The sequence below is a fragment of the Pochonia chlamydosporia genome (genome assembly GCF_001653235.2).
Source record: "Pochonia chlamydosporia 170 chromosome Unknown PCv3seq00008, whole genome shotgun sequence".
Classification (NCBI taxonomy): Eukaryota; Fungi; Ascomycota; class Sordariomycetes; order Hypocreales; family Clavicipitaceae; genus Pochonia; species Pochonia chlamydosporia.
In genome coordinates this window covers 888,690-912,569 of record NW_019154043.1, presented here as the reverse complement: position 1 = coordinate 912,569, position 23,880 = coordinate 888,690, and the positions used below count along the sequence as shown (strand labels likewise).

Below are 23,880 nucleotides of genomic sequence, written 5' to 3'. Positions count from 1 at the left end.
CACATCCGAACCATTGAATGGAGTTCTCGGAGAAGAAACGTATTGTGTCGAGGAAGCATTATATGTGCTGGCGACACGGTAGAATTCTCATCTGATGGAGATACGTGCCCGTCTCTGTCGTTGTCCACGTAACTTTGGAGCCCAGAAAACAAACTCTGGCTAGCGATGATATACTTGAAGTTTCTCAGAGAAGATACTTGACAAGATCAACTGAACAGCGCCTTGTATTGGACTTCATGGGTGTTTACACGATCTCAATGGTTAAGTAGGGGCTCAATCATCTTCAAGGTGCCAAGGCCAAATGCTTATTTACACCCGCCTCAGCCGTGTTGAGGCAGAGCCTTGACAACGGCGACATGGTTTCGTCAAGGTTTCGGAAAGTGCTCGCTTTGTTGATGAGTGAATCGAGACTCTCATTACCAACTGCAAAGTTCCGGGGGTATGCTCTCGGTTACTTACCAACGTGTGTCTCTACAACCTGATAGAATGCGTTTTGGCCAGTTTTTCGACTGGTTCAGTAGCATGCCGTGAATGCTTGACTGCTTCTCATGAAACGAGGTCGCGCAAACCAACTTTGTAGTAACCAGTAGCTCGACTGCTTGGTTGACTAGACACCATATCGGTGGCTAGCGGATAAAGGACGGTTTCTGGTGCGGTTTTGCAATACCTACGCTGCTTCGCATCGGCGAAGTAAGTTTGCATTGGTGCAGTAATCTTTTTGACATGACGAATCGCACAAAGTTGATCATAAATATGCTAACACAACATGGGAATCCTGCACCATGAACGCATCATGAATGTATTTACGTGTTATCGCAACATGTGGTCCGATGGCTGACTCGCACTTCATATGTCGACATTGGTGTTGTAGGCCTAACGGGCAGGAATGAGAAACACAGTGACAGAAAAGGTAAATAACGCCCTGCCGTCCTTATTGGCTCCTTCAACAAAGGGACAACTTTCTCAACAACTTCTGTTGTGTCGTGAGTGTATGAGCAGAGCAAACATAGGTAGTCACTGGGCTGTGGCACATGGAACAAGCAACAAAAAACGGAGCGTGAATTAAAGCCATGTTTTAAACGACCAACAGGCAAACCACGCGCGACTATGTCTCAATACGAGAAATAGGCGCCCGCCGCAGGCAACGACGAGGATGTGCTGGTAAGTGACACATTTGGTCGTCTGACTGCGAATTCCGCTTATGGCTTTTGACTCAGAAATTGTACACTTGCAAGAACAGATCAAAGTCAGCCAGGTCAGCCAGCCACAGCGGGCCTATCCTCCAAAAGGCATGTAGACCCCGGCGGGAACTGCCGTAGCCGTGCCAGGCCGTGGGAGCCAGAGAGGCACGGAGGGTCGAACCTTGATTGCAAAGGCACGGATTGATGATGCCCTGGCGCCGGAGCTGGATCTTGGCGATTCGACAGACTTCCACATCAGGCACAGCAGCCATTCAAGTTGGAGCAGAGATGCAAGCCGGGCCGGCCATCTTTCGTTTGCAAGGGTCGACAAGGGATGCACAGTGGCAGGGCACGCAAATCCGAAGATAAAGGTGTAGGGAGCTGATTGATTTTTCCGAATTTGTTTGCCTGTTTATGCACAGTCATGCAGCCAAATGTTGGACGGCGGACGGTTCAAGTCGATGAACGCTGAATGTCGGTCTGGTTTGGTCCTTCCTTCCTTGACGTCAGATGATTCGGGCGCCCGCCTTTTTGTTCTTGCCCGGCCCCTCAACAGCGCAGATGTCAACTAGTTCCCCAGTCTTGTCCCGAAGCATCCTGCCCTCTCGGGGCCTGTTCAGCGTCACGACCCGCTGTCGTTCCGGATGACGCGCTGGAGGGCGGCACGCTGATTGGATCAGGTGACGTCAGGCGGCCTCTTTTGGTGCTCCAACCCCTGTAAATACCTGGAGCCAGACTGGAACTGCCAGGTGCTGCGACAAAACCCCAAACTGCTGGACTCTGGAGTAATGAAGTCAAGTTTGACTTGGCACATGCAGATGCAGCCACCTGGAGCCGCCGAGGAGCCACTCTGCAGCCATTTCATGTCCTTTGACGTCCTTTTGATGCCCATTTGATGATACCTTGACCTTACGGGCTGCCTCTCCAGCATCCGATCTGGCCTTTCGACCAACAAGAATGAGGCATGTGGTGCCCTGGTATGCACGACGATAAAATTCTACCCATCCTTGTCAGCCTTTCTCAGCCACTTGCCCTGCGGATCGCATGATAGTTGCTCTTGATCGGCGGTTTGTGCCGTGACTTTGGAACGAGACCCGCGTTCCATACTTTATACACCACCTTTCGTCCTGTTCCTTACAACACTCTTTGCAACTTCTCTTGCGATCCTTTTTGTTGTTTCTTTTTAATGCCCGTTTTGAGTGTTATTCTGTTCGACTATTGTTGTAATCTCTAAACAAACACCATTATGGCTTATCCTCGTCGTGATCGTTACGACGACGGCTACTACGGCCCGCCGCCAGACGATCGATTTACTGGTCCTCCTCCACGACGACATAAATCCGAGAGACATCGTCGTCGAAGTCCTGATGCCGGCGCTAGGTACGGAGATGATGCGTATTCTCCGCGACGAGGACATTCTCGCAGAGAACCACAAGAGCCAAGAGGCATGACACAACCCTCAAGCAGTGGTCGACGGCCACGAAGTCCTGCGCCATATTATCCCTCTGAACCAGCACCTCGCGAATCGCGGAGAGAGCCTCGTCATTCAAAACATGATCGAGATGCACCTAGAGATTACTCCGATCGCGATTATCCGCCTCCTCGAGATTACGCGAGCTCTAGAGATAAACCCCGTCGCTCACATCGTGACGAACCTGAATATCGTCCACGAAGGGATAGAGCTTCTCCACCACCAGAATACAGATCGCGCGGGCGCGAAGGACGTCCTCACAAATCTCGAACTTTCTCGCCAGAACCGAAATCGAGAGGTCGGGATTTCCCACCCGTCGGGTACGGCAGTGATGAGAATAAACGCAGTCATCGGCGGGCACGATCACACGACCGCTCGCATAAGCGAGATGTGAGTCCGGCTCGTGGTCGTGATCGCGCCGTTGCCCCTACGACCAAAGCAACGTCTTCTTCTCGACGCAAATCTGCCCCCGCTCCCGCTGCAGCTGCAGCCGGAGCAAAGAAACAGGCTTGGTGGCAGAATCCTCTCCTGCAGGCGGGTGCCAGGACTGCATTTGCGGCCGGAGCGCAGGCTGCGATGCAGAACCGCAAAGATCCTAGTCCGTGGTTGGGATCGAAGGGGGCAAAGGTTGCGACGGCAGCACTGGGGGCTGCGTTGATGGATGGATTTGGCGGCGGGAAGAAGAAGGATTAATGTTGTGATGAATTTGATGACCTTTTGACGTGCAGAGTTGGACTTGGTTGAAGTTTTAGCGAAAGATTGTATTTTTGATTTGGGTATACTTATTTGATCTGGGTATTTGGATACTGGCTATTTGGGATATGATGGTGAACCGTTATTAGACAGGCTGGATAATGCGATCGCGGCTCAATAATATAGATATCTACTCAATACACATTATACAGAATGGTTGGTGCGTCGTATAAATGCGCGTCACATTTCATCCTAAAACTACATACATGTTCATATACCAACAAATGTACACTGCGAAAATTTCGCAACCACAGACTCAACATAACTTAATGCTGTCCAATATTCCAAGGTCGACACCGATTCGCCGCACAAAGACCATTGCAGCAAGGCCCAACCGGCTGTCCCGTCTGATCATCATAACAGTTCCCTATGCCAGTCAGTAACACGCCACAACACTACCAACTTTCAACATACCATATGTACCGACACACATGCCCTCACAAGTCACGCTCCTTATCACAGACGCCGGCTTCAGAACAACCTGCTGCGTGACATTATCCGCGGCAATCGTATCCGAAAACTCAACCTTGTCCACTGTGTCGAACTTGCAGAGCGACCGGGCCAGATAATCCGGCGCGTCGATCAGACTGATGGGCGTGTTGTTGTCCACGGTTGAAGTTGTGCCGTCTGCGACGATGGTGAGTTTGTATGCCGCGGTGGATGGGTCGCTGCGGAATGTGAGATGGGCGGTTTGTGCGGGCGGTGCGGCGAGGGTGGTGCCGATGAGGGCGCTGATGGGGATTATGAACTTCATTGTTGGTGGTGATTTGATGAATGATTAGAGGTTAAAGGTTAGAGGTAGAGGTTGGTATTTATGTTGTTTATGAGGCGACTAATTCAGCTGAAATTCATGATCTGCGAAATACGAGGTCGAGAATGACCCCTTTGCTATATGCTGGCATGAGTGCCGATCGTTGTCGCAGAGTCTGAGGTCGTATTATGGTAGTGCCAAGACTGGGGATGGGGGGCATGACGACATTGCTGCGACGGTTCGGTAGACGACGGTAATTTTAGCACGAATAGCGTCGATGGGCATAAGACGGGGGAAAGTGTTTGCCGGAGGAGCAATTAGCTCTTGGCGTGATCGACGTGGCATTGAGTGCTAATTACGAGGGTATAGTGGATTTGGGTTTATGCAAACGCGTCAGTGTTGGTGGCGATGATGGATGAGCTGCTTGTGCTTGGGTTTTGGAATTAGGCAGATTGTGAATATTACGCAATGGTGGTTTGTTTTGTTATAGTCTGGGAGGACTTGTGTTGTTCAACTTGGATTTTGGCAAGTTGGTTTATGGCGATGGGCACAACTTCTGGCTAAATAGATGGCCTGCTTGCAAATATCCCATGACGGAATAATGGTACAACGGAGGTATTACTTGCAAAGTAAAATGTCAAGTCCTGTCCAAGGATTGTGAAATGTGCCAAGTTGTGAGTTGTCCAGGCCGATGGACTTCATGCCGTCTGGTCCTTCTGGCAGCAAATTTCGTTACACACTCATGCTGATATGTCATACAGTGGAAGGTGCTCTAGTTAATGTAGAATGGCAAAACGACTCCTACAGTTGACCGGGTATGCAACAGTTATGCGGTACGGCCTTGACCATCGGAAACATTGACACAAACGAACGCCTTTGAGAACTCCTGGCTTGAAAGATTCACTCAAAAACCCTCTCCCCTATGATTATATGTACACATACTACAAAAGCTCTATTTAGACATGTTACGTTGATTCTTCGACGAACGATGTCTCCAGCACCTTGCGTGATCACAACGGACACCAACCGATGGGCTTAATTTGCAGTTCTGTTCAAGAATTTGTAACTAGAGCCACTCCAACATCCATATGTCGATAACTTGCGTATAACACCTCGCTTTATAGAATGTTACAGTCACCCCTTAGATCTTTCAGTGTGGCAACAGTGCGGCATGCCTAGCTCAGCGTGAGAAACTGTCTCAACGGCGAACATTTCGTGATCTCACCTTCATATCCAGCGATATATGCTCCATAAATGAACACTGTCCTGCAAAGGCTAACATCAGACAACAAAGTAATCCATTCATTACCATCTATTGGTCATCACATCATTCTATCTAATATCAAGCACCAGCAAGATAAACCTGTCCCTCAAAAGGCGACAACACACCCTCCCGTATCTTCCCACCATGCGTAGACATAACAGGCACCAGCTTCACATCCTGAAGTCCCAGCTCCTCTGCCGTCGGCATAACCACCTTCTTCTCCTCCGTCGTAAAGTTCAAAATCACAACTGCTTTATCAGCCCCCCGAGGATCCTCCTTCACAAACACAAACAGGTCCATATCCTGGGGCCGCAGATCTCTGAAGTCGCTGTACACCAGTAAATCGGCGTGTTCCCTTCTGAAGCGCAGCATCTTGCGCCAGAATGCGAACACGCTGTCCGGATCGTCGACCTGCGACGCGACGTTGATCTCGCCGGCCAGGGGATGGGGCTTCATCCAGGATTCTTTGACGTCCAGGCCTGCTTTTTCGGCTGCCTCTGAGAAACCGCCGTATTTGGCTTTGCCGTTCCATGCTATTGGTACGCGGGAATGGTCTCGAGCGAGATGTTGAAGAGCGGAGAAAGCCTTGTCTAGTTCCTGTTTGTTGTCGGCGCCGTGGAGGTCTTTGGTCATCTTGATGAAGAGGCAGCTGTCGATGTCGAGATAGTTCTCGACGGGGTACGTCTCTTTCGGTACGTTGACGCAGCCGATTTCCTGACCTTGGTAGACGTACTGGGTACCACTGAGACAAGACTCCATAAGAGCGAGCATCTTGGCTCCGAGGACGCGGTACTCAGGTCTGTCGTCGGTGAAGCGAGAGACCGACCGGGCTTGGTCGTGGTTCTCGAGAAAGACAGTCGTCCAGCCATCAGAGCCGCGGATGAGTCCCTGAGTGCGTCCGACTGCAGCTTTGAAGTCGGGCAGTGTGTAATTCTTGGGCGTAGTTTCGTATTTGTGTGTTTTACCGAACCCAGTGTCCACCACGTCAAACTGGAACACCATATCGAGCTGCTTCGCCTTGGCGCTCACATACTGCAGAACCCTATCCATGTCTGGGGTGTTTGGAAGCTCGCCCACGGTAATGGCCCCATAACGGGAGAGAATGGCGTTCATTTCTCCCAGGAACTCGTGCATCCGGGGCCCATTGCAGTACAATAGACCTGCGGGCTGGAAGGGGGCCTTAGGATCCACGATAGGTGCGTCGCTAAGATCAGGCTTGCTGTACATGTTGACAGTGTCGACGCGGAAACCGTCCACGCCGCGATCGAGCCAGAATTCCATGGCTGATGCGTAAATAGCTTTCCTGGTAACCTCGTTCTCCCAATTCAAATCAGGCTGCTCCGTCGCGAACAAGTGCAAGTAATACTCCCCAGTGGCTTCATCCCACTCCCACGCGCTGCCACCACCAAAGTTGGAACGCCAGTTGTTAGGAGGCAGTCTCTCCCCAGAGGGGGAATACTTGGCTGGTCGCCAGATGTACCAGTCTCTCTTGGGGTTATCTTTGCTTGAGCGAGATTCCTTGAACCAAGCGTGCTGGTCAGAGGTGTGGTTAATGACGAGATCTAGCATAATTCGCATGCCGCGAGCGTGTGTCTCGCGGATGAGAACTTCCATGTCCTCAACTGTGCCGTACGGCCTGTAGACATCCTCATAGTTGGAAATATCGTAGCCCATGTCGATCTGGGGACTGTCGTACATGGGGCAGATCCAAATCACATTGACGCCCAACCTAGCGATGTAGTCTAGCTTGGATGTGATGCCTGGCAAATCACCGATGCCATCGCCATTGGAGTCACAGAATGAGGCCGGGTAGATCTGGTAAATGACGGCCTCTTTCCACCACTTTTTCTCACGAGATATGACCGTCATGGTGACTCTGAAAAGGGTGAGAGGACCAAGAACAAAAGTACAGGTAAAATGAATAGGTCTTGGGTATCCGTACTGAAAGCTTTTGGTACACTGTGAGGAAAGAGAAAACGTTCACAATGGAAGAGAGGTTGAAAATGAGAATGAGAGTTGGCCTTTAGGTAGGGCAGTGGCCGTTTCGTCTTAAATCCCCAGCATCGTGGACTCAAGGCGGGGGCGATTCGGTGTGAGAGTCAGCGGAATCGAGTATTACGGCTCTACGAATGAAATTCCCGTACTATTTTGACACAGCATATTCACATCCAATTACGAGAAGGTTGTGGCTCAGGTCCCCGTTCTTCTTTACTCCGGGTGAATTCTCGGGAGGACGACGTGTTGCGAGAGGCGGAACACTGCTCGTCGGACCGACATGTCGACGTCCTCATGCGGGGAAATCTGGGGTAGATATCACGGCCCGACATGGACGTCTCGACTACGCTTTGTCCATGGGTAGAAGTTTGAGCTGCTGTGAGGTTCGGCGACGCCATGGGTGGCATGAATAAGGTTGGAGGTCAATGAATGCATCGCACCGTTTCGTAAAATGGGTTGAGACTTGTTGGCGGCAGGGAAGAGGAACCGATGGGTCTTGAAATCGATACTCCATTCGCCTATTGTCGGGCCGACAATTTACAAAGCATTTATTGGCTTGTTGTCGGTCCGACAGGGAAACTGTCCGATGTTCAAGATCCACATTGCTTGCTTCGCTTCTTCCGCCAGCGGGTCTGTTAAAAGCCCTCGACGACGAACTCCTTGATCCTCAGCTATCTTGCTCAAGCCATGCAGGTGGCACACACCTTGGCGTTGACGAGTGCCGTGAAATCGAAATCAATTCCAACAGACTAAAGACATTCTCCCGCCACGAGCCAGGTGAAACCTCTGTGGCTTTCGTCCCTTCGACATGGCGTACGTCAACAGAGCACCTCGTGTCCATGCTTTCCATCACAGCGAGCGATGCATTTGGCGATCCCCCTAAGATCTCAGGGACCAGGGGATCTTCTAGCGCTGGTAAATGCGTCAGCCGCATGCTAAGGCCGAGAGAACCGCCGTGAACGACATCGCTTGACCACCAGCTCCTTTACAGCTTCAAAGAGCCCATGAAGCGGCCATGATGGTTCAATTGGCCGTGCTGAAGTCGACTAGGCTTTTGAGCAATTTGTTGTCACGTATGACGAGGTCTAAATATGGACAGGTTAAACCTTGTACGAATGTATAGATGACACGACGATGGCATTGTCTGTTGACTAGAATCTCGAAAACGTCAAGTCGAATTGAGGAGACGGTAAACATTCGCAAGCTTTGACCTAGGATATTGACACTATATTGGATAATGGACCCATCATAGCTTGCTTCCGGCCCTCGAATCCACGCATTTTGAAAACATCATGGCGTTTGTGATCTGGTCGGTCCGACAAGAGGGCACGGGCATTGCTCAAGCTGGGGATAATTTGGTATGGAGAGATGATGAGCCTAACACTTCAAGGTCCACCAAATGAATTGACATCCCCATGGGGAGGTCGATCTGGGGATGAGGAAATTAACCTCAACAGCGGTTCGAGCCAAGATGAAGTGGCATCCGACCTACCGGCTTCAGCATCATTCCTGCGAGAAATGTGGTGGATCCGTATAATCGCCCCGGACCTGATCGGCTTCATATCCTGGTTGAGAAGAGCAATCATTACATCCAACAAGATCATTGAATTAAGTTGGCGAATCAATACAATTAAACCCAGCCGGCCCGACGAGAAACTCTGGCGAAGTGGTGTGAGGCTGCTAATCGAAGTCTTGTAAACCATCAATTGACTTCATTCTACGACATCATCTATCTCGACCGCCAAGAGTGATGAAGTCGGAATCCCCGCATCTACGCTGTGTTTGGTCGTCTTCCACCACTCCGTAAACAGGACGCCAACAACATGAGTCGGACCATCAAATTTGGACTGCAAAGCTTGGGGCAGTATCGGTTAGCCCGCCACAAGTCTTGGGAGTTAGTCTGGACCAAGGGTGCTTGGGGTGGTATGGGGCCACAAGTGGCTTCACACTAGTGGCCAACAAAGATGAAGCCGGGTATTGCTTGGGGTCTCGGCTCGACGACAGATGGATATGCCTGCGAAAAACCGCTCGACTTTATTTACAACTCGACTTCTTTCCGCTTCAAGCAAGATGGAATATAAAGACCAGCTGGTGTCTCACCAGATTTCGATAATGGATTCATGATACATCAGACAATGGCCGCTCTCCTCTAGCGCTTCTAAGCTTTCGGCTGACATCACCACATCAATACTACTTTCTCATTTTTCTTTACAAGCCACTATTATTGTTTTGCCTCATCCTTGGGTCCAAAGAGCTTGCCAATCTATATATTGTTGACCTGCAAGCGGATTCAGGTATATATTTGGCAAGATGGTTTCCATCATCAAACCCAAGGGCGGAGATCAGCCTCGCCGGATCTCCGTTGACCGTGGAAATATGGACATCTCGCTTGTCCACGAAGCAGCGGCTGCTGCTGAAGCAGAGCACAACATGGGGCTTTTCAAGTCTATTAAGCTATACAAGAAGGCGTGCTTGTGGTCCATCTTCTTATCCACCTGCATTGTTATGGAGGGATTTGATGTTGTGTTGCTGAACACGTTGTTTGCATACCCGCCTTTCCAGAGGAAGTTTGGCGTTGAACAACCGGATGGTACTTATCAACTCACGGCAGCTTGGCAAGCCGGCCTCAGCAACGGCACACTTGTCGGCCAAATCTTTGGTCTCTTTGTCAACGGTATCATTGCCGATAGATTTGGCTACCGCAAAACCCTCATTGGCGCTCTGATGGGATGCATTGCTTTCATCTTCATTGTGTTCTTTGCAGAGAGTCTCACACAGCTACTCATTGGACAGATGCTTATTGGCGTTCCATGGGGAGTCTTCCAAACTCTTACAACGACCTACGCCGCCGAAGTGTGCCCAACGCATCTCCGCGCCTACCTCACGACATACGTCAACCTCTGCTGGGTGATGGGACAGTTCATTGCGTCTGGTGTCCTACGAGGAATGGTCTCTCGAGACGACAAATGGGGTTACAAGATTCCATTTGCTCTGCAGTGGATGTGGCCCGTCCCTCTGATTATTGGCATCTGGCTCGCCCCTGAGTCTCCATGGTGGCTTGTTCGTCGTGGCCGCGTCGACGATGCAAAGAAGTCTCTGGCACGATTGACAGCCCGCAACAGTGGCGTTGCTTTCCAACCAGACGAAACCATTTCAATGATGGTTCACACCAATGAGATGGAGAAGGAACTGACCGCAGGTATCTCCTATATCGACCTTTTCCGAGGGAAAGTGAACCGCCGCCGAACGGAAATCGTCTGCGTAACCTGGATGATTCAGACAATGTGTGGAGCTACGTTTATGGGATACTCTACCTACTTCTACCAGCAGGCTGGTATGGACGTTGCCAACTCATTCAGTATGTCTCTTGGCCAGTATGCTCTCGGTGCTGTGGGCACAGTCTGCTCCTGGTTTTTGATGGGCCGATGGGGTCGACGAAGCTTATACTTGGGCGGCCAAATCATCATGTGCGTTCTCCTCCTCGCCATCGGCTGCACCGCCTTTGCCGGCCGAGAGAACGCCGCTGCTCAGTGGGCAATCGGATCCATGCTCCTCGTCTACACATTCACCTACGACGCGACCGTTGGTCCCGTCTGCTACTCCCTCGTCGCCGAGCTTACATCCACCCGTCTCCGAACCAAGTCCGTTGTCCTCGCCCGAAACTGCTATAACATCGTCGGTATCATTACCAACATCATTACTCCCCGGATGCTCAACCCTTCTGCGTGGAACTGGGGTGCGAAAGCCGGCTTCTTCTGGACCGGTACTTGTCTCATCTGCGCCATCTGGACGTACTTTCGGCTGCCGGAGCCCAAGGGCCGTACATATGCCGAGCTGGATGTCTTGTTTGAGAATGAAGTCAGTGCCCGCAAATTTGCGTCTACTTCAGTGGATAGATTTGATGCGACGGGCGATAGTTCCTCGGAGAAGGAAAAGAGTGCAGAAGTCATGGTGGAGAGAGTTGAGAGTGATCGCACTTGAGGATGCTGCAGCGAGGATAAGCTACGGATGTGACGAAAGTTGACTGTGGAATTAATGCATTTCCTTTTTGATCGATCTTAGAGCGAAGCAAGTTCTTTCTAGAAAATGGAGGAATCATCCCGATTGGTAGATGACAGAAAATTATACACGGCGCTAGCCTATGATTCACAACTCGTATTCCGTATATGTGCCATGACTGTGACTTGCATATCTCGCAGCATCTGCTCCCATTCCCACCATCAGTTCTCAGATAATCACCAACAATCCCGGAAAACTACGAATCCTCACCCCAAGGACCTACACCCGGCCCTTTGAATATCCTGCCCCCCTTCCACACCCACTTAATATTCTCCCTCCTCTGCAAAACCCTCACATCCAGCACCGGATTCTCAACAACACCTATAAAATCAGCCTCATATCCCACCTTCAACTGCCCCGTCCTAGGCGCCTGGCCCTTCACGGTCAACGGCCCATTCGCAGTACCCGCCCTAATAGCCTCCAAGTTCGACAGCCCGGCCTTGACAGCCCACTCAAACTCCCGCGCCATGCCCGGCGTACCAGTTGCATCTGTGCCCAGCGCAATAATGACGCCCGCCTTCACAGCAGCTTTGTAAGCGTTCATGTGATCCTCCGCAATGAGACGGACCTTGTCTCTGTTCTTCTGTGGTAACTGGTCGAGCATCGAGAGAAGCAGCTCGATGACCTCTCTGGTAGCTACGTACACTACATTCTTCTCCTTGATAAGCTGGATGCACTCGTCGTCTGCGAACGACACATGCTCTACTGTCGTGACACCTGCCTTTACAGCAGCCATAATGCCCGGTTTACCGTGGACGTGGGCTGCCACTGAACGATTGAACCGCTGAGCCTCGTCAATCATGGCTTCTAGCTCACGGGGACTGAACTGCGCGTATGTCGGGTTATCGTCGCTGGACATGACGCCCCCCGAGGCGAGGATCTTGATGCACTTTGCTCCACGGCGAATTTGCAGCCTCACACCCAGACGGCATTCTTCTTCACCGTTGACGATGCAGCTAGGTTTTGTGGCGAAGTGTCCTGGGCGGATCTGGCCAACGCCCAGATTGAGAAGCACATCCCCCGCCGGGAGGGAGAAGACGTCCCCATGACCAGCGAGTTGGCTTAGACACGCGCCGGAGCCGTAGATGTTCGGTCCTGGAATCGTTCCCTCGTTGATGGCGTTTGCCATTTCGCACCCATAGCCGGCTAGGTCGCGTACGGAGGTATACCCGCTCTGGAGTAGCTCCCAGCAGATGCGGGCGAGTCTTGCACCGCACGCAACGGGGTCGTTGGCCACGAAGCCCATGTACGCGGGCCAGGTGTCTTCTTCGTCACTGCCCGCCATGAGGTGGGCGTGGCAGTCCCACAGGCCGGGCATGAGGTATGGGACTGAGTAGGTTTTGCGGGAGCTGTCGGTGTATGTGCTGGGGATGGCATCTTGACGGCCTACCCAGACTATGAGTTTGTCTTGGGTGACGAGAGCGGCGTTGGGGATGGGGTCGTCGGCGCCGGGAATGAGGAGGTCTGCTTTGATGATGGTGTAGATGAGTTTCTTGGAGATGTTGTCTGAGGGAGGTGGTTGGGCCGGGGGGGTTATGGTTGTGCCTAGGCTGAGGGAGTAGAAGGGTCTTTGGAGGGGAGCGGGAGATGGTGATGGAGTTGGATCTTGGGTTGTGGTTTGTGGGAGGCGTTGCTCAAGTCGTCTTGTCATGGTGAGGTTCTTGTGATCTAGATGTAGTGATTGTGTGCGATTGACGGGAATGATGAGGGAGTGGAGGGTTGTTTCGTGAGGAACTGGGTATTTTGGCTTGTCAGCACTAGTGACGAGTTCAAGATACTGCTGCTGCTGGCTTGCAATGTAAGAATAATTGCAGAGAATTACCCTGATATCTGTCAACTTGGTGTAGTTGACAACACAGCCCCTCAATCATGATGACGGAGTTACCCTACAACCAGCGAGCCAATGAAAAGAGAATTCAGAGTGGCCAGTAGCAGGCAACATTGAAGCTTACATCCATGTATGTGCATAGATTTCACGCATGCCAATGATCTAGATGCAACATTGAATGTTCCGTTTTTGTCCTCACGCTGTTATGTCTTCCACGTTGAATCCTGTTAGCAATCATAGGCGCAAATCACGGAGGTTGCTGATAGTGTCCTACTTTGATACAGCGGTCATGTTATGTATATGACAAGTAGACAAGGATTGGATTACAGTCCTGACACATGCAGATGCCCGTAGATGTAAGAGAAACCCGTAACCAGCTCCCTAACACAGTTTACATGTTTCTAAGCATCCTCAAAGATGCCCTCTTTTATGGGATAACAGTATCCTACAATGCGCATTACCTGGCATCTTTTGCAGCGTGTAGAGCCTTATCGCCAAAATATAGCCGTATTCGCACCAGTTGTAACCATGTCATTGATCGTACTGAAATGGCAATCCAACTTATTCTGTACCATGCCAGCGACTTCCGAGAACCGGGAACTGTAACAGTCACTAAGATGAACACGTTCAACAGGCTATGTTTCCATTTACGATCACGTCAAGTTGGTTCTTGTGAACTACCTAGGTAACTGCCGGTTTGAGCACCCGACAGGTGAAGTGAAGTGCGGGGTTGTATATTCCGAACTTCCGATATCCGTTCCATGAAGCAATAATTTACCTTGACAATTGTCACGATGTATCGGAAGCAGAGTTTACATCCACCGTTCCGCAAACTTACTCACGTGTCCGAGTGCCCACGATCCAGCGTCGCAAATACTGCCAAGATCAATGTTGTCAATACGAGTCTGCCAAACCTCCAAATTAGGCAGCCCAGTACCCTTCCCGCCAATATTGCCAAGCAAGTGTCAATACCGAGCAAAATTGAGGGCATCATATCCTCCAATTCTGCCTCGCTGCCTGCAGGTTCATCCTCATCCAACTCGATCGCGAGCACATTCCGCAACGCAGACGGAATCGTTCCCTAAGCCGACGCAGCTGAAAGCTGAAAGCAAGGACTACGGAAGCCCGGCGTGGAGGAGCGCCCGCGTGGGTAGTAGACTCGTTGGCAAGATGCACGCCGAATGGGAAGCTGACTATTATAAGCCAGGCCGTCAATGGGGCATCGGGATTGTTTGTTGGTTTATTTTAGGCAGTTATATTGTCAATTGGATGGACCCAACTGTCAACATTGAAGTCGTTCCCTTGTTCATGCATGATGCAAGCGTGGCCATGTGGCTGGGACAGCGGGTGCAACTTGACCAGCTTTCCCGAGTGCTACCTTGACCAGACCTGATGATGCGGTGCAACATGACATGCGGACTTTGTCAAGCCGCTTGTATTAATATTATGTTGCTGATTCAAGGAATCATCTGCATCGTACTCGGTCAGGTGAAGCAGCGTCTGCGCTTGGGATGAATGTATGCCGTACCTGAAGCCGCAACCCGGTTTATGAAGCTCGACAAGTTCAATGTTACTTGACCTCAAGTTACGGCATGTATGTCAGATACATAGGTACTTACCGAACAGCCGGAGCCGGCTCCGGACATGTGTGTATTCACACGCATCTGAGACATGCGGAAAATCACCTGTCTCACAATCCTTATTGTGAGCAATCCAGGGCACCCGGGAACAATGGAGGTCTCTCGCTGAATCAGACCTCCTTATCAAATCGGGTCCTGTTGGCCCTATCAGATTCACATTTATCGGGCGAAATTGCAAAGAACTAACAATGTCGGCTCTCGCAGTTTTTCGTAGCCCCTCCAATTTGACTCATTTGCGAATTACAAAGTAGTAACAATTTTGGGGAACTGGCTGCCTCACTAGTTGTTGGTCGGCACATACCCAAATGGGGAAGTTCGCCATTGTCATGTCTGGACTCCATTGTCTATGCAAGCCAAACCGGGCGCCAGTGACGATATCGAGGCACTTCAGTCGGGAAAGAAGTTCAGCTACGTTCTTGTCCCTTGTGCCTGACGTCAAAATTGGTGCAGGTGCAAATATGACGCAGCAGGTTAGGCTTTCCGTCTGTCCCGGTTTGGTCAAGTCGAATCCGTGTAAGTCGAGGCTGAGGTTGGCCCCCAAAACGGTAATATGGCAATATGGAAATGTGGCAGCCTGTTGTGCCACACCAGCTAGCTTCGTTTTTGAGGGCCGGAATAGAAACGAAACGCCCTGCTTGCATATTTACACATTCTTCGGGGTCCACTCACATACTTCCAGGTTGTTGCCCGAACGAGCTTCAAAAAAGGCGCAAACGGTTTTGGTTCGGTTGGCCAAGGCGGACATGCGGCTAGTGGGATAGCACATATGTTGTACTGTACGGAGAAGAATAGCACGGGCAACACTGAGAATAATAGCCCGAACAATAGAAGGGAAATTGGAAATACCAGCAACAACATAAAACATCATATCCATCAAATATGATATGCATAACTCAACTACAATGTACCCGGCTGTCTAATGAGGCAACGAGTCTGTCATATTTTCGCCGGAAGCCCCGAAACGGCCGCCCTCGGGGGTCCATGTATGTTTTTCCCACGATGGTTGCGCCGTTCCCGTGTCCATATTGAATGGGGGCGATGTTTGCTGCAAAAAGAATGCCCCGGCTATACCAGATTTTGAACAAGTGTCTGCCAAGCAAATATTTAACCGCTGCCTTGCTTCTCAAAGGGGTTGCCGTTGCGAAGAAAAAGTGACGGTACTGAGAAAAATTCTGTACGCCTCACCTAAGGATTCTGCGTCATCGCTTGCAGAGGCTAGAGACAGAGGCTGGGTTGAGGCTGCGGGATACAGTATTGCGGTTTTTCTCATGTGTGAAGCGATAAATACTTCGTGTCGCGTGGCTTTGAATCACCCGCTAATCTCTGTCATCTTCGAAACCTGTGGGAAGGCACATCGCATATGTGAAGATCTCTGCCTGATATTGCCTCATTATTGACCATACACTTGCCGGTTCGCCGTACAAAGGCCAAGGTTTCGCTGAAACAGGTCGAACACTTGTATCAGTCGGGTTGCCGACCTTCTAGTTCAACTTGGGCTGTCCTGGAAGGAACCGACTCGTCATCATGGCGATTTCGAGTGTGAACATGTACATTTGTTTGGCGATACCAGCAGTATTGTCTTGGTTAGCAGCAACGACATACTACCAATATCGTCGATTAAAGCACATACCTGGACCGAAGAGTGCCGGACTCTCAATATGGTGGTTTCTGCGGGTTACTCTTCGCGGGAGAACACATCTGGAGTTGCATGAAGTTTGCGAGAAGTATGGTACGTGCCAGGTTGACAGTCACATTTACCTTCAACTTCAAGCTCCTGTCTCAGAAGAGATGAACGTGTACAAAAGTGCTAACATCCAAAAGGCTCAATTGCAAGAGTCGGTCCAAGAGACTTGGTGACAAGCGATCCCAAACTGGCCCTGCATATGCTCAGTGTTCGGTCGCAATACACCCGCTCAGCCTGGTACAACGGCTTGCAATTTGAGCCCGGAAAGAACAATATCGTTTCTGTAAGAGACGATATAATACATAACAATATTCGCTCCAAAATGGCTGGCGGGGTATGAGATTGCAAAGCCAGCCCTTCGACAGTCGTTCGGAAGAACTAACACCTTGTAGTACTCGGGCAAAGAAGTTGAACATCTGGAAGAAAAGATTGACAGCTCCGTCAAGAATTTGATACGACTGCTGGACTCGTACATCGCCAACAACAAACCGTTTGACATTGCTCGCAAGATACAGTACTTTGCGCTGGATGTTATTTCGGACTTGGCTTTTGGCGAACCATTCGGCGACCTTGCTTCAGATTCTGACATCCACAACATCGTGTCGGATTTTGAGACGTATTTACCGTATCTGATAGTCTCTACGGTCATGTCGTGGATGATACCGGTTATGGGACTGCCCATTTTCAGACCTCTTATGCCGTCAAAGCACGATGTTCTTGGCGTTGGTCGCCTGATGGGGTGAGTTTCATGAAACACCCGGTCCAGATGATGACTTGATGCTCATATAATTGCGGCAGAATTGCCAAAACTGTGGCAGCTGAGCGGTATGGACCGAAGAAAAGGGTCCAGAGGGACATGGTCGGCTCATTCGTAGCAAGGGGATTGAGTCAACAGCAGACTGAGTCTGAGATTGCTGCACAAATGTAAGTTTCAAACTCGAACCAAAGTGTCAAGAAGTACCTTATCTTAAAACCTCTTGGACTTGGAGACTGATAAAGATAGTGTCGCCGGCTCCGACACCACCGCAACCGGCATTCGATCCACGTTGCTCAACATCATCACCAATCCTCGCGTCCTCTCCAAACTTCGCGAGGAAATCAACGCAGCAAAGTTAAGTTGGCCCATCGCCAAGGACAGCGAGATACGCCAAATGCCCTACCTGCAAGCCACCATCCGCGAAGGTCTGCGCCTGTTCCCCCCCGTGTCGGGATTCATGTCCAAGGAAGTTCCCATCGACGGCGACTGCTGGAACGGCATCACATTCCCCGCCGGAACAAGAATAGGATTCAGCATGGTTGGCATCCTGCGGCAACGTCACGTCTGGGGCGAGGACGCGAACGAGTTTCGGCCGGAGAGGTGGTTCGATGCAACGCCTGATATGGAGGCGACGATTGGTCTTGTGTTTGGAGGAGGGAAATGGGGGTGTCTGGGGAAGAATGTTGCTCAGATTGAGATGAACAAGGTTATTGTGGAGGTAAGTTTGCTGAATACTTGGGAAGTGAAGGATGCTAATGATGTTTAGATCTTGAGGCGCTTTGATGTGACGTTGGTGGATGCAACAAGGCCATGGAAGTGTTTCAACTATGGTGTCTTTTTGCAGTCAGAGTTTTGGGTGCGTGCGTATCGCCGAGAACATGTGCCTGGGACTTAGAGGTTGTGAGTGATAAGAGGATAGTAGGTGAATTTCACTGGTTAATGCATGCTGATGACGGCCTTAATAGCGGGACTATTTACATTCTACGCCTTATATGTTACTACGACGGTATGAAATAGGTTGTACTGATATATGTCTTCTATGTGAAGTTTGTATTGATCCTACATAGTAGTTGCGCACATGGACAGTATTAGAGGTTGTTTGATCTGGACTATTAGAACGTATCTCATTTCACAAACTGCAGCGTTAGCTCTGGACCTTTTGTGCTCTGCCTCCGCGAAAAATAGATTCTGCCCGTCGGGAAGTAGCCGAGCTGAAGTTGAAGATCATTACATGACGAATAAGCCGTGATATGCTGACCAGTTATGTTGCATGTTGCAGGTCGCTTATTACTCTCGAGGGACCAGGACTGTACACGATGAAACCGAATGTGACTCTTATGCTAATACATTAATTCGCTCTCCTTTCCTGGACGAATCAGTAACAAGTTTCTCGGCTAGATCCGTTGTCTATGTTCAACGGTAAGGCTATCGCAGTCATTGCCAGATTGAGCCGGTAAGATTTACTCGAGGCGGAAACGAGGTAGCGAACAAGGGCAACCACTTTCTTTGCTGACCGTGCCGTGTCGACCTATGTATATACTGTAATTGAATCGCCAGATATGATTAATGCAATGGCTTTCGCAGTCGAAATAGTATAACAGACTGTAGCCCGGGTGGATGAGAACGACATATCTATGTGCACATACTACACTATCATTTCAACAGCGATGCCCAAGAAGGCGCTGTCACAACCAATTTCGCTGATAAAAAACCAATACAATTTCACCTTCAACCTAGTTCCATTCCCGTTCCAAATCAAGTTCTAGACCCTCGAAATCTGTAAATAGCTACATAACTCGGGCGTCTTCCGAAAATCTGTAAGCCGGGCCTGAGTTACCCCGCCAAGACTCAGCTCTGACGCGTGTGAATCCCATCATTGGGTAGTTAATTACCCCATTGGGACGACAGGAGATCAGGGACAAGGCTTAGGCTGATATTAGACGGAATGCCAAGGGTCGGTTATTCGGCTCGTCGATCGACGATATCTTGACTTCCGGGATGCAGAACTATATAAGGTTGGCGTCTTGGCACTTTCGAAACCAGTGTTCCGCAGAGGATCAGAATTCGAATCATTTGCTACTTTCTACGTAATTCAAGAAAACGTTCTTTTCGACAAAATGCTTCTAGCTTCTGCTGCTGTGCTTGTCTCGGCCGTTGCGCCAGCCGTCTTAGCCGGCGCCACTCCCTTTGGCGGCATCCCATCCGTAGGTGTACTCTACACCAGCGACGTCAAGAAGCACTTCTGCTCTGCGAGCGTCATCCAAAGCAAGGACGGCAACGTCGTCCTCACAGCCGGTCACTGCATCAGCGGCAATGGCAAGGGGATCCGCTTCGCCCCCGGATATCACGACGGTGCTACTCCCTATGGCACGTACCCCGTCGAAGCGGCCTACGTCCACGCCAACTGGAACAAGAACCACGACATCAACTATGACTTTGCCTTCTTGAAGCTTGGCAAGGGCACCCACGGTGGCAAGTCTGTCAATGTGCAGCAGGTCACTGGCGGCAACAAGCTCGTCACCAATGCCGGGTACAAACAGTCGGTCCAGGTTGTCGGGTACAATGATGGAGAGCAGAAGCCTGTTCACTGCCAGGTCGGCACGTACGAGGCCAAGGCTGGACAGCTGGGCTTTAACTGTGGTCCCTTTAAGGGCGGCACCAGCGGCTCACCCTGGATGGCCAGCTATAATGCGAAAACCAAGCATGGAAACGTTATTGGAAACATTGGCGGCTGGCACACCGGTGGCTGTTCGGACAAGACCTCATACTCGTCCAAGTATGGCGCTGGCACTCTGCAGGTGTTTAACCGTGCTAATGCGGGAGGTCGTGGTGATAGTGTCAAGGGTGGTGCTTCCAGCGGCTGCTAAGCGATCCGTTTGGTACAGTTTCTATGTACATATTGTCAAAAGTGTATACATATCGTTAATGGAATAGACTGTATACTTGCTCTTGAATTGGGAACGTGGAAATGTGATAACTTTTCTGGTGGTCGTGGTGGCAGGCATCCATGGCCGGCTATGCCGATGGATTTTGCGGCGCGGTAATTGGAAATGTTCGGCTTCTGAAATATCATCTAGGATGTAACACTATTGAAATATAGCAACCCTCTCCCAGCGTCTGGACGGTTCGCCACCACTGAGTGTGAAATGGCTGCGTTGGTGATGCCTTGATCTTCGCTGCCAAGTTTAGTTTCTCGATCTTCAGCGGGTCCGTCGGCGCTTCAGCGGCTTGAACTCCGCCAAGGTAGCCACTAGTTCCCTAAAGAGTAAAGCGCCTGGTTGTTTGACTGCCAATTCTCAACAATTCAGTGAAGGAAAGAAGGACGTCCACTGCAACGAGGGCACATCGCTCCTTCCCTACATCAATGATCTTTCGTCTGGGAGGTTTCCAAACAACTGTCCGCCCGACATCGCTCCAATGCCACCTCAAGAATCATCGAATCCAAGCTGCAAGCTGCAAGCCACGACTCGCACAACAACACCACCGTACCAAGCCATCATCCCTTGACATCCCCGCTTTTATTGCAGGAGCTTCCTTATCCTTGAACAAACAATTAGATCTGTCTGGTTGCAAATGAACGTTTTGCCCTATTCTTTTGCCATTGTACCATTTGGATTGTCAATTGCTTCGTGATTTCCTCACACATCGGATCCTGTCCAGAAACATTTGTCCTTTGTCTCTCCTGTCGACTGTCACGCCAGAGTGACTGGCAGTTTTCAAGACGTCGAAACAACGAGGAGCATTGTAAACTCTCCGTCCGAGCACGCGAGACCAGCGACAGATTCTACACATAACAATACGCGGATTGCGCAATGGGAAGCTCTCAAGAATGCAGATAAATTACAGTCTCTCATTCAGCACACTCGTCCAAGCTCCGGCAATTTCGGGAACAACGCAGAGTTCACTCCAGTTATTCAAGACAAACTGCTGTCCATGTAGACGGCGCACCAACACCAGATGAGCAGCACGAACAGCGCCTCTGCTAATAACACGGGAGGCAAGATTTCGCGAGCCTGTGACGCCTGTCGAGTCAGAAAGGTAAAATGCAACGGTGATCAGCCTTGCGCGCAATGCGCTCATCTTAATCTGGCTTGCATTTTTGCACCAGCGCCGCCAAAGCGCAAGCCTGGTGTTCGGGGCCGCCTCGTCGCTCAACTGCGAAACAAATCGTCCAACAGCGGAGCGAGTAACTCATCAATATCACAGACGACAGTAACGTCGCCCTCACCGGTCAAGAGTGGTTCGGCAAGCGGCGATGTTTCGTCCGCCGGGTCATCGCCAACGGCAGGCGTTATTCCTGTGACCTCAATAGCGGGCATCGTCGACAATCCAACGAGCAGCCCGCGATCAGAGCAACCGTTTACAATTGGGGGATGCGGGTTCTCACATGACTTCTTTCTTGGACTGTTACCTGAGTTTGAAGACCTGGTGTATCCTGTCAACCCTGTCCTGACGCCTACCGAGATTCGAACAGCCATATATAACATGCACAACAACTACGAAGATGCTGCTCTAGTACATGCCTACGCAACGGTAACAATCAACCTCACCAAGACATCGTGGACCATGAATGGATGCGATGTAGCTTCACAAATGACCACCTTGATGCAGTACTGTCTTTGGGCACATCGGAAAGCAGAAATGGGCAGAGAAAGCGACGGATACACCGGGGGTTTGCAAGGGGAAATGCCAGTTACGGTCAAGCGTATCATGACGTGCATCTGGCTTGAGATAAGTCTCATGGCGTTTAAGCGATTCGACCGCAGTTACACCATTCTCCGGGAGGCAATCAGCATGGTCCAGATGCTCAACATGCATCAATACTGCGAAGGTGATACCCGTCTGTCTCACACAGAGCTGACTCGGCGTCAACGTATGTACTGGGAGGTATATATTCACGAACGCTTTTTATTCATCATGTCCGGTTTCCCTTGTACTATGATCCGTCTACGCACGGGTCTGCCCTTTCATGATGACACCCTCCCCACTCATGTTGCAGTCGGATGGAACCGCCTTATCCTGCTCTTCCAAAACATGGACGATGCTTTTCTCAGCTACTGGGCTGCTCAGCATGTTCCTAACCCCATTCTTCCGGAAATCACATCACAATGGATCGAAAGCAAACAAGCACAGCTTGATCAAGACGAAGCAGATGCACTGAAAGCAGAACAAGAAATGATAACAGCTGGATACGGCACCCTCATCGAACTTCAACATGTCGACTTATTCATCACACGCCTATGGCTCCGAACCCTAGTATGGCAACTCGCTCTCTCACAAGGCCTTCTTCGCTCCACGCCGACGCAGAACACGCACGAAGGCCTGTCCCTGCATTTTCCTGCGCAACGTCTCTCCGCACAACTCCGCAGCCTTGTGTCACGCTTGAAAAGTATATCCAGCGTTGTATTTCATGGAAGTGGTATCCTCCAAAAATTATTCGAAATTACAAGCACAGTCGCAGATGTCTTGGCTCTGCCTCGAGGAACTGGCCAGACAGAGGAGGAGTCACGGGCAAGATTGGAGGATTTCTTCTATCTGGTAAGCTTTATATTCAGTTTTGAAAGGACGCAGAAGCATCAAAGGGATTATTTACGGGAGAAGCTCGAAGTGCTGGAGAAGATGTATACCGTCGTGGATTTTAGGGCGTTGGCGGGCGCAAGTCCATCGTCTGCGGGAGATGCTTATGAATCGATATCTAGAGCTACGTGACCATGAAGAATAGGACAAGGCATGGCCAAATTGAATGTTTCGCAGTTGGCTTTGAATCAGTTTTGTTGCATACCATCTTGAGATGACAGCACTAGCAGCCACCCACAATACATAAGTCTGTCAGGGCAGCTAGAATTACCGCAACAAGCGGCTTGCATGCAATTGCACAATGACCAGTCTAAATACTCCGTGGCCATGAATCTTGGGCAAAAGAAAATCCGCGTACCTACGTAAGCTCACATCTGCTACGGGTGAGACAATCAGCTCGGCTGGGACTAATATGCTGACCTAAAGTACACCAGTGTGATCTTTGCATCTTCTGAAACAGTCTTGACCCTTGACGGTTCCTTGTTCCTGTGCATCTACGGAGTATACGCAGATTGCATCAGCCGCGAGCCAAATCAACAGACGTGAGATCTATGTTAACTGCGCAACGTAAATGTGAGCATCAACTGTCTCGCACAAGGGTAAGCATCCGTAACAATCGGAGCAAAGGCTTCCAGTCATGAATCACCCAGGATAATGGTCGGCATGAAACACATTGAGTCAATGTCTGGGCTCTGGTACGAAAACAACGATCCAAGGTGGAGGGGGTGTACGTGGCGTGAGAACCTTGATGGACAGTCTACGTTCTTATTAATGCGGGCATCAGCCCATCTCATCCCACACATTGTCAGCATTGGTACAAATCACAGCCGAGCCAAGTAGACACAGTTTCTCAAAACCACGCCAAAATATTGTTGCAAAACGATGCACTGAAAATATATTTGTTACTGAGAATAAAATAA

At 50.3% G+C, this 23,880-nt stretch overlaps 8 protein-coding genes across 8 annotated transcripts; 5 read left to right on the top strand and 3 right to left on the bottom strand.

Moving 5' to 3' along the window:
• Window positions 1–2,427: 2,427 nt before the first annotated feature.
• VFPPC_06630 (hypothetical protein) lies at window positions 2,428–3,345 on the top strand (the record flags this gene model as incomplete). The annotated part of the gene is made up of 1 exon (XM_018285634.1): window positions 2,428–3,345. One exon carries the CDS (start codon window positions 2,428–2,430, stop codon window positions 3,343–3,345), a length of 918 nt encoding a protein of 305 aa, XP_018138375.1.
• A 326-nt stretch (window positions 3,346–3,671) lies between these two features.
• On the bottom strand, window positions 3,672–4,159 carry VFPPC_14084 (hypothetical protein; the record flags this gene model as incomplete). The annotated part of the gene is made up of 2 exons (XM_018291855.1): window positions 3,672–3,772; window positions 3,820–4,159. 2 exons carry the CDS (start codon window positions 4,157–4,159, stop codon window positions 3,672–3,674), a joined length of 441 nt encoding a protein of 146 aa, XP_018138376.1.
• A 1,339-nt stretch (window positions 4,160–5,498) lies between these two features.
• On the bottom strand, window positions 5,499–7,289 carry VFPPC_06631 (maltase; the record flags this gene model as incomplete). The annotated part of the gene is made up of 1 exon (XM_018285635.1): window positions 5,499–7,289. One exon carries the CDS (start codon window positions 7,287–7,289, stop codon window positions 5,499–5,501), a length of 1,791 nt encoding a protein of 596 aa, XP_018138377.1.
• A 2,436-nt stretch (window positions 7,290–9,725) lies between these two features.
• VFPPC_06632 (sugar porter (SP) family MFS transporter) lies at window positions 9,726–11,396 on the top strand (the record flags this gene model as incomplete). The annotated part of the gene is made up of 1 exon (XM_018285636.1): window positions 9,726–11,396. The coding sequence occupies one exon, from the start codon at window positions 9,726–9,728 to the stop codon at window positions 11,394–11,396; it is 1,671 nt and encodes a 556-aa protein (XP_018138378.1).
• Window positions 11,397–11,670: 274 nt separating this feature from the next.
• VFPPC_14085 (amidohydrolase) lies at window positions 11,671–13,125 on the bottom strand (the record flags this gene model as incomplete). The annotated part of the gene is made up of 1 exon (XM_018291856.2): window positions 11,671–13,125. The coding sequence occupies one exon, from the start codon at window positions 13,123–13,125 to the stop codon at window positions 11,671–11,673; it is 1,455 nt and encodes a 484-aa protein (XP_018138379.2).
• A 3,341-nt stretch (window positions 13,126–16,466) lies between these two features.
• Window positions 16,467–18,278, top strand: VFPPC_16733 (pisatin demethylase; the record flags this gene model as incomplete). The annotated part of the gene is made up of 6 exons (XM_018294486.1): window positions 16,467–16,671; window positions 16,764–16,960; window positions 17,019–17,365; window positions 17,425–17,550; window positions 17,630–18,101; window positions 18,150–18,278. The coding sequence occupies 6 exons, from the start codon at window positions 16,467–16,469 to the stop codon at window positions 18,276–18,278; spliced, it is 1,476 nt and encodes a 491-aa protein (XP_018138380.1).
• Window positions 18,279–19,500: 1,222 nt separating this feature from the next.
• VFPPC_16734 (peptidase S1/S6, chymotrypsin/Hap, active site protein) lies at window positions 19,501–20,250 on the top strand (the record flags this gene model as incomplete). The annotated part of the gene is made up of 1 exon (XM_018294487.1): window positions 19,501–20,250. The coding sequence occupies one exon, from the start codon at window positions 19,501–19,503 to the stop codon at window positions 20,248–20,250; it is 750 nt and encodes a 249-aa protein (XP_018138381.1).
• Window positions 20,251–21,340: 1,090 nt separating this feature from the next.
• Window positions 21,341–23,092, top strand: VFPPC_06637 (C6 transcription factor; the record flags this gene model as incomplete). The annotated part of the gene is made up of 1 exon (XM_018285637.1): window positions 21,341–23,092. The coding sequence occupies one exon, from the start codon at window positions 21,341–21,343 to the stop codon at window positions 23,090–23,092; it is 1,752 nt and encodes a 583-aa protein (XP_018138382.1).
• Window positions 23,093–23,880: the final 788 nt, after the last annotated feature.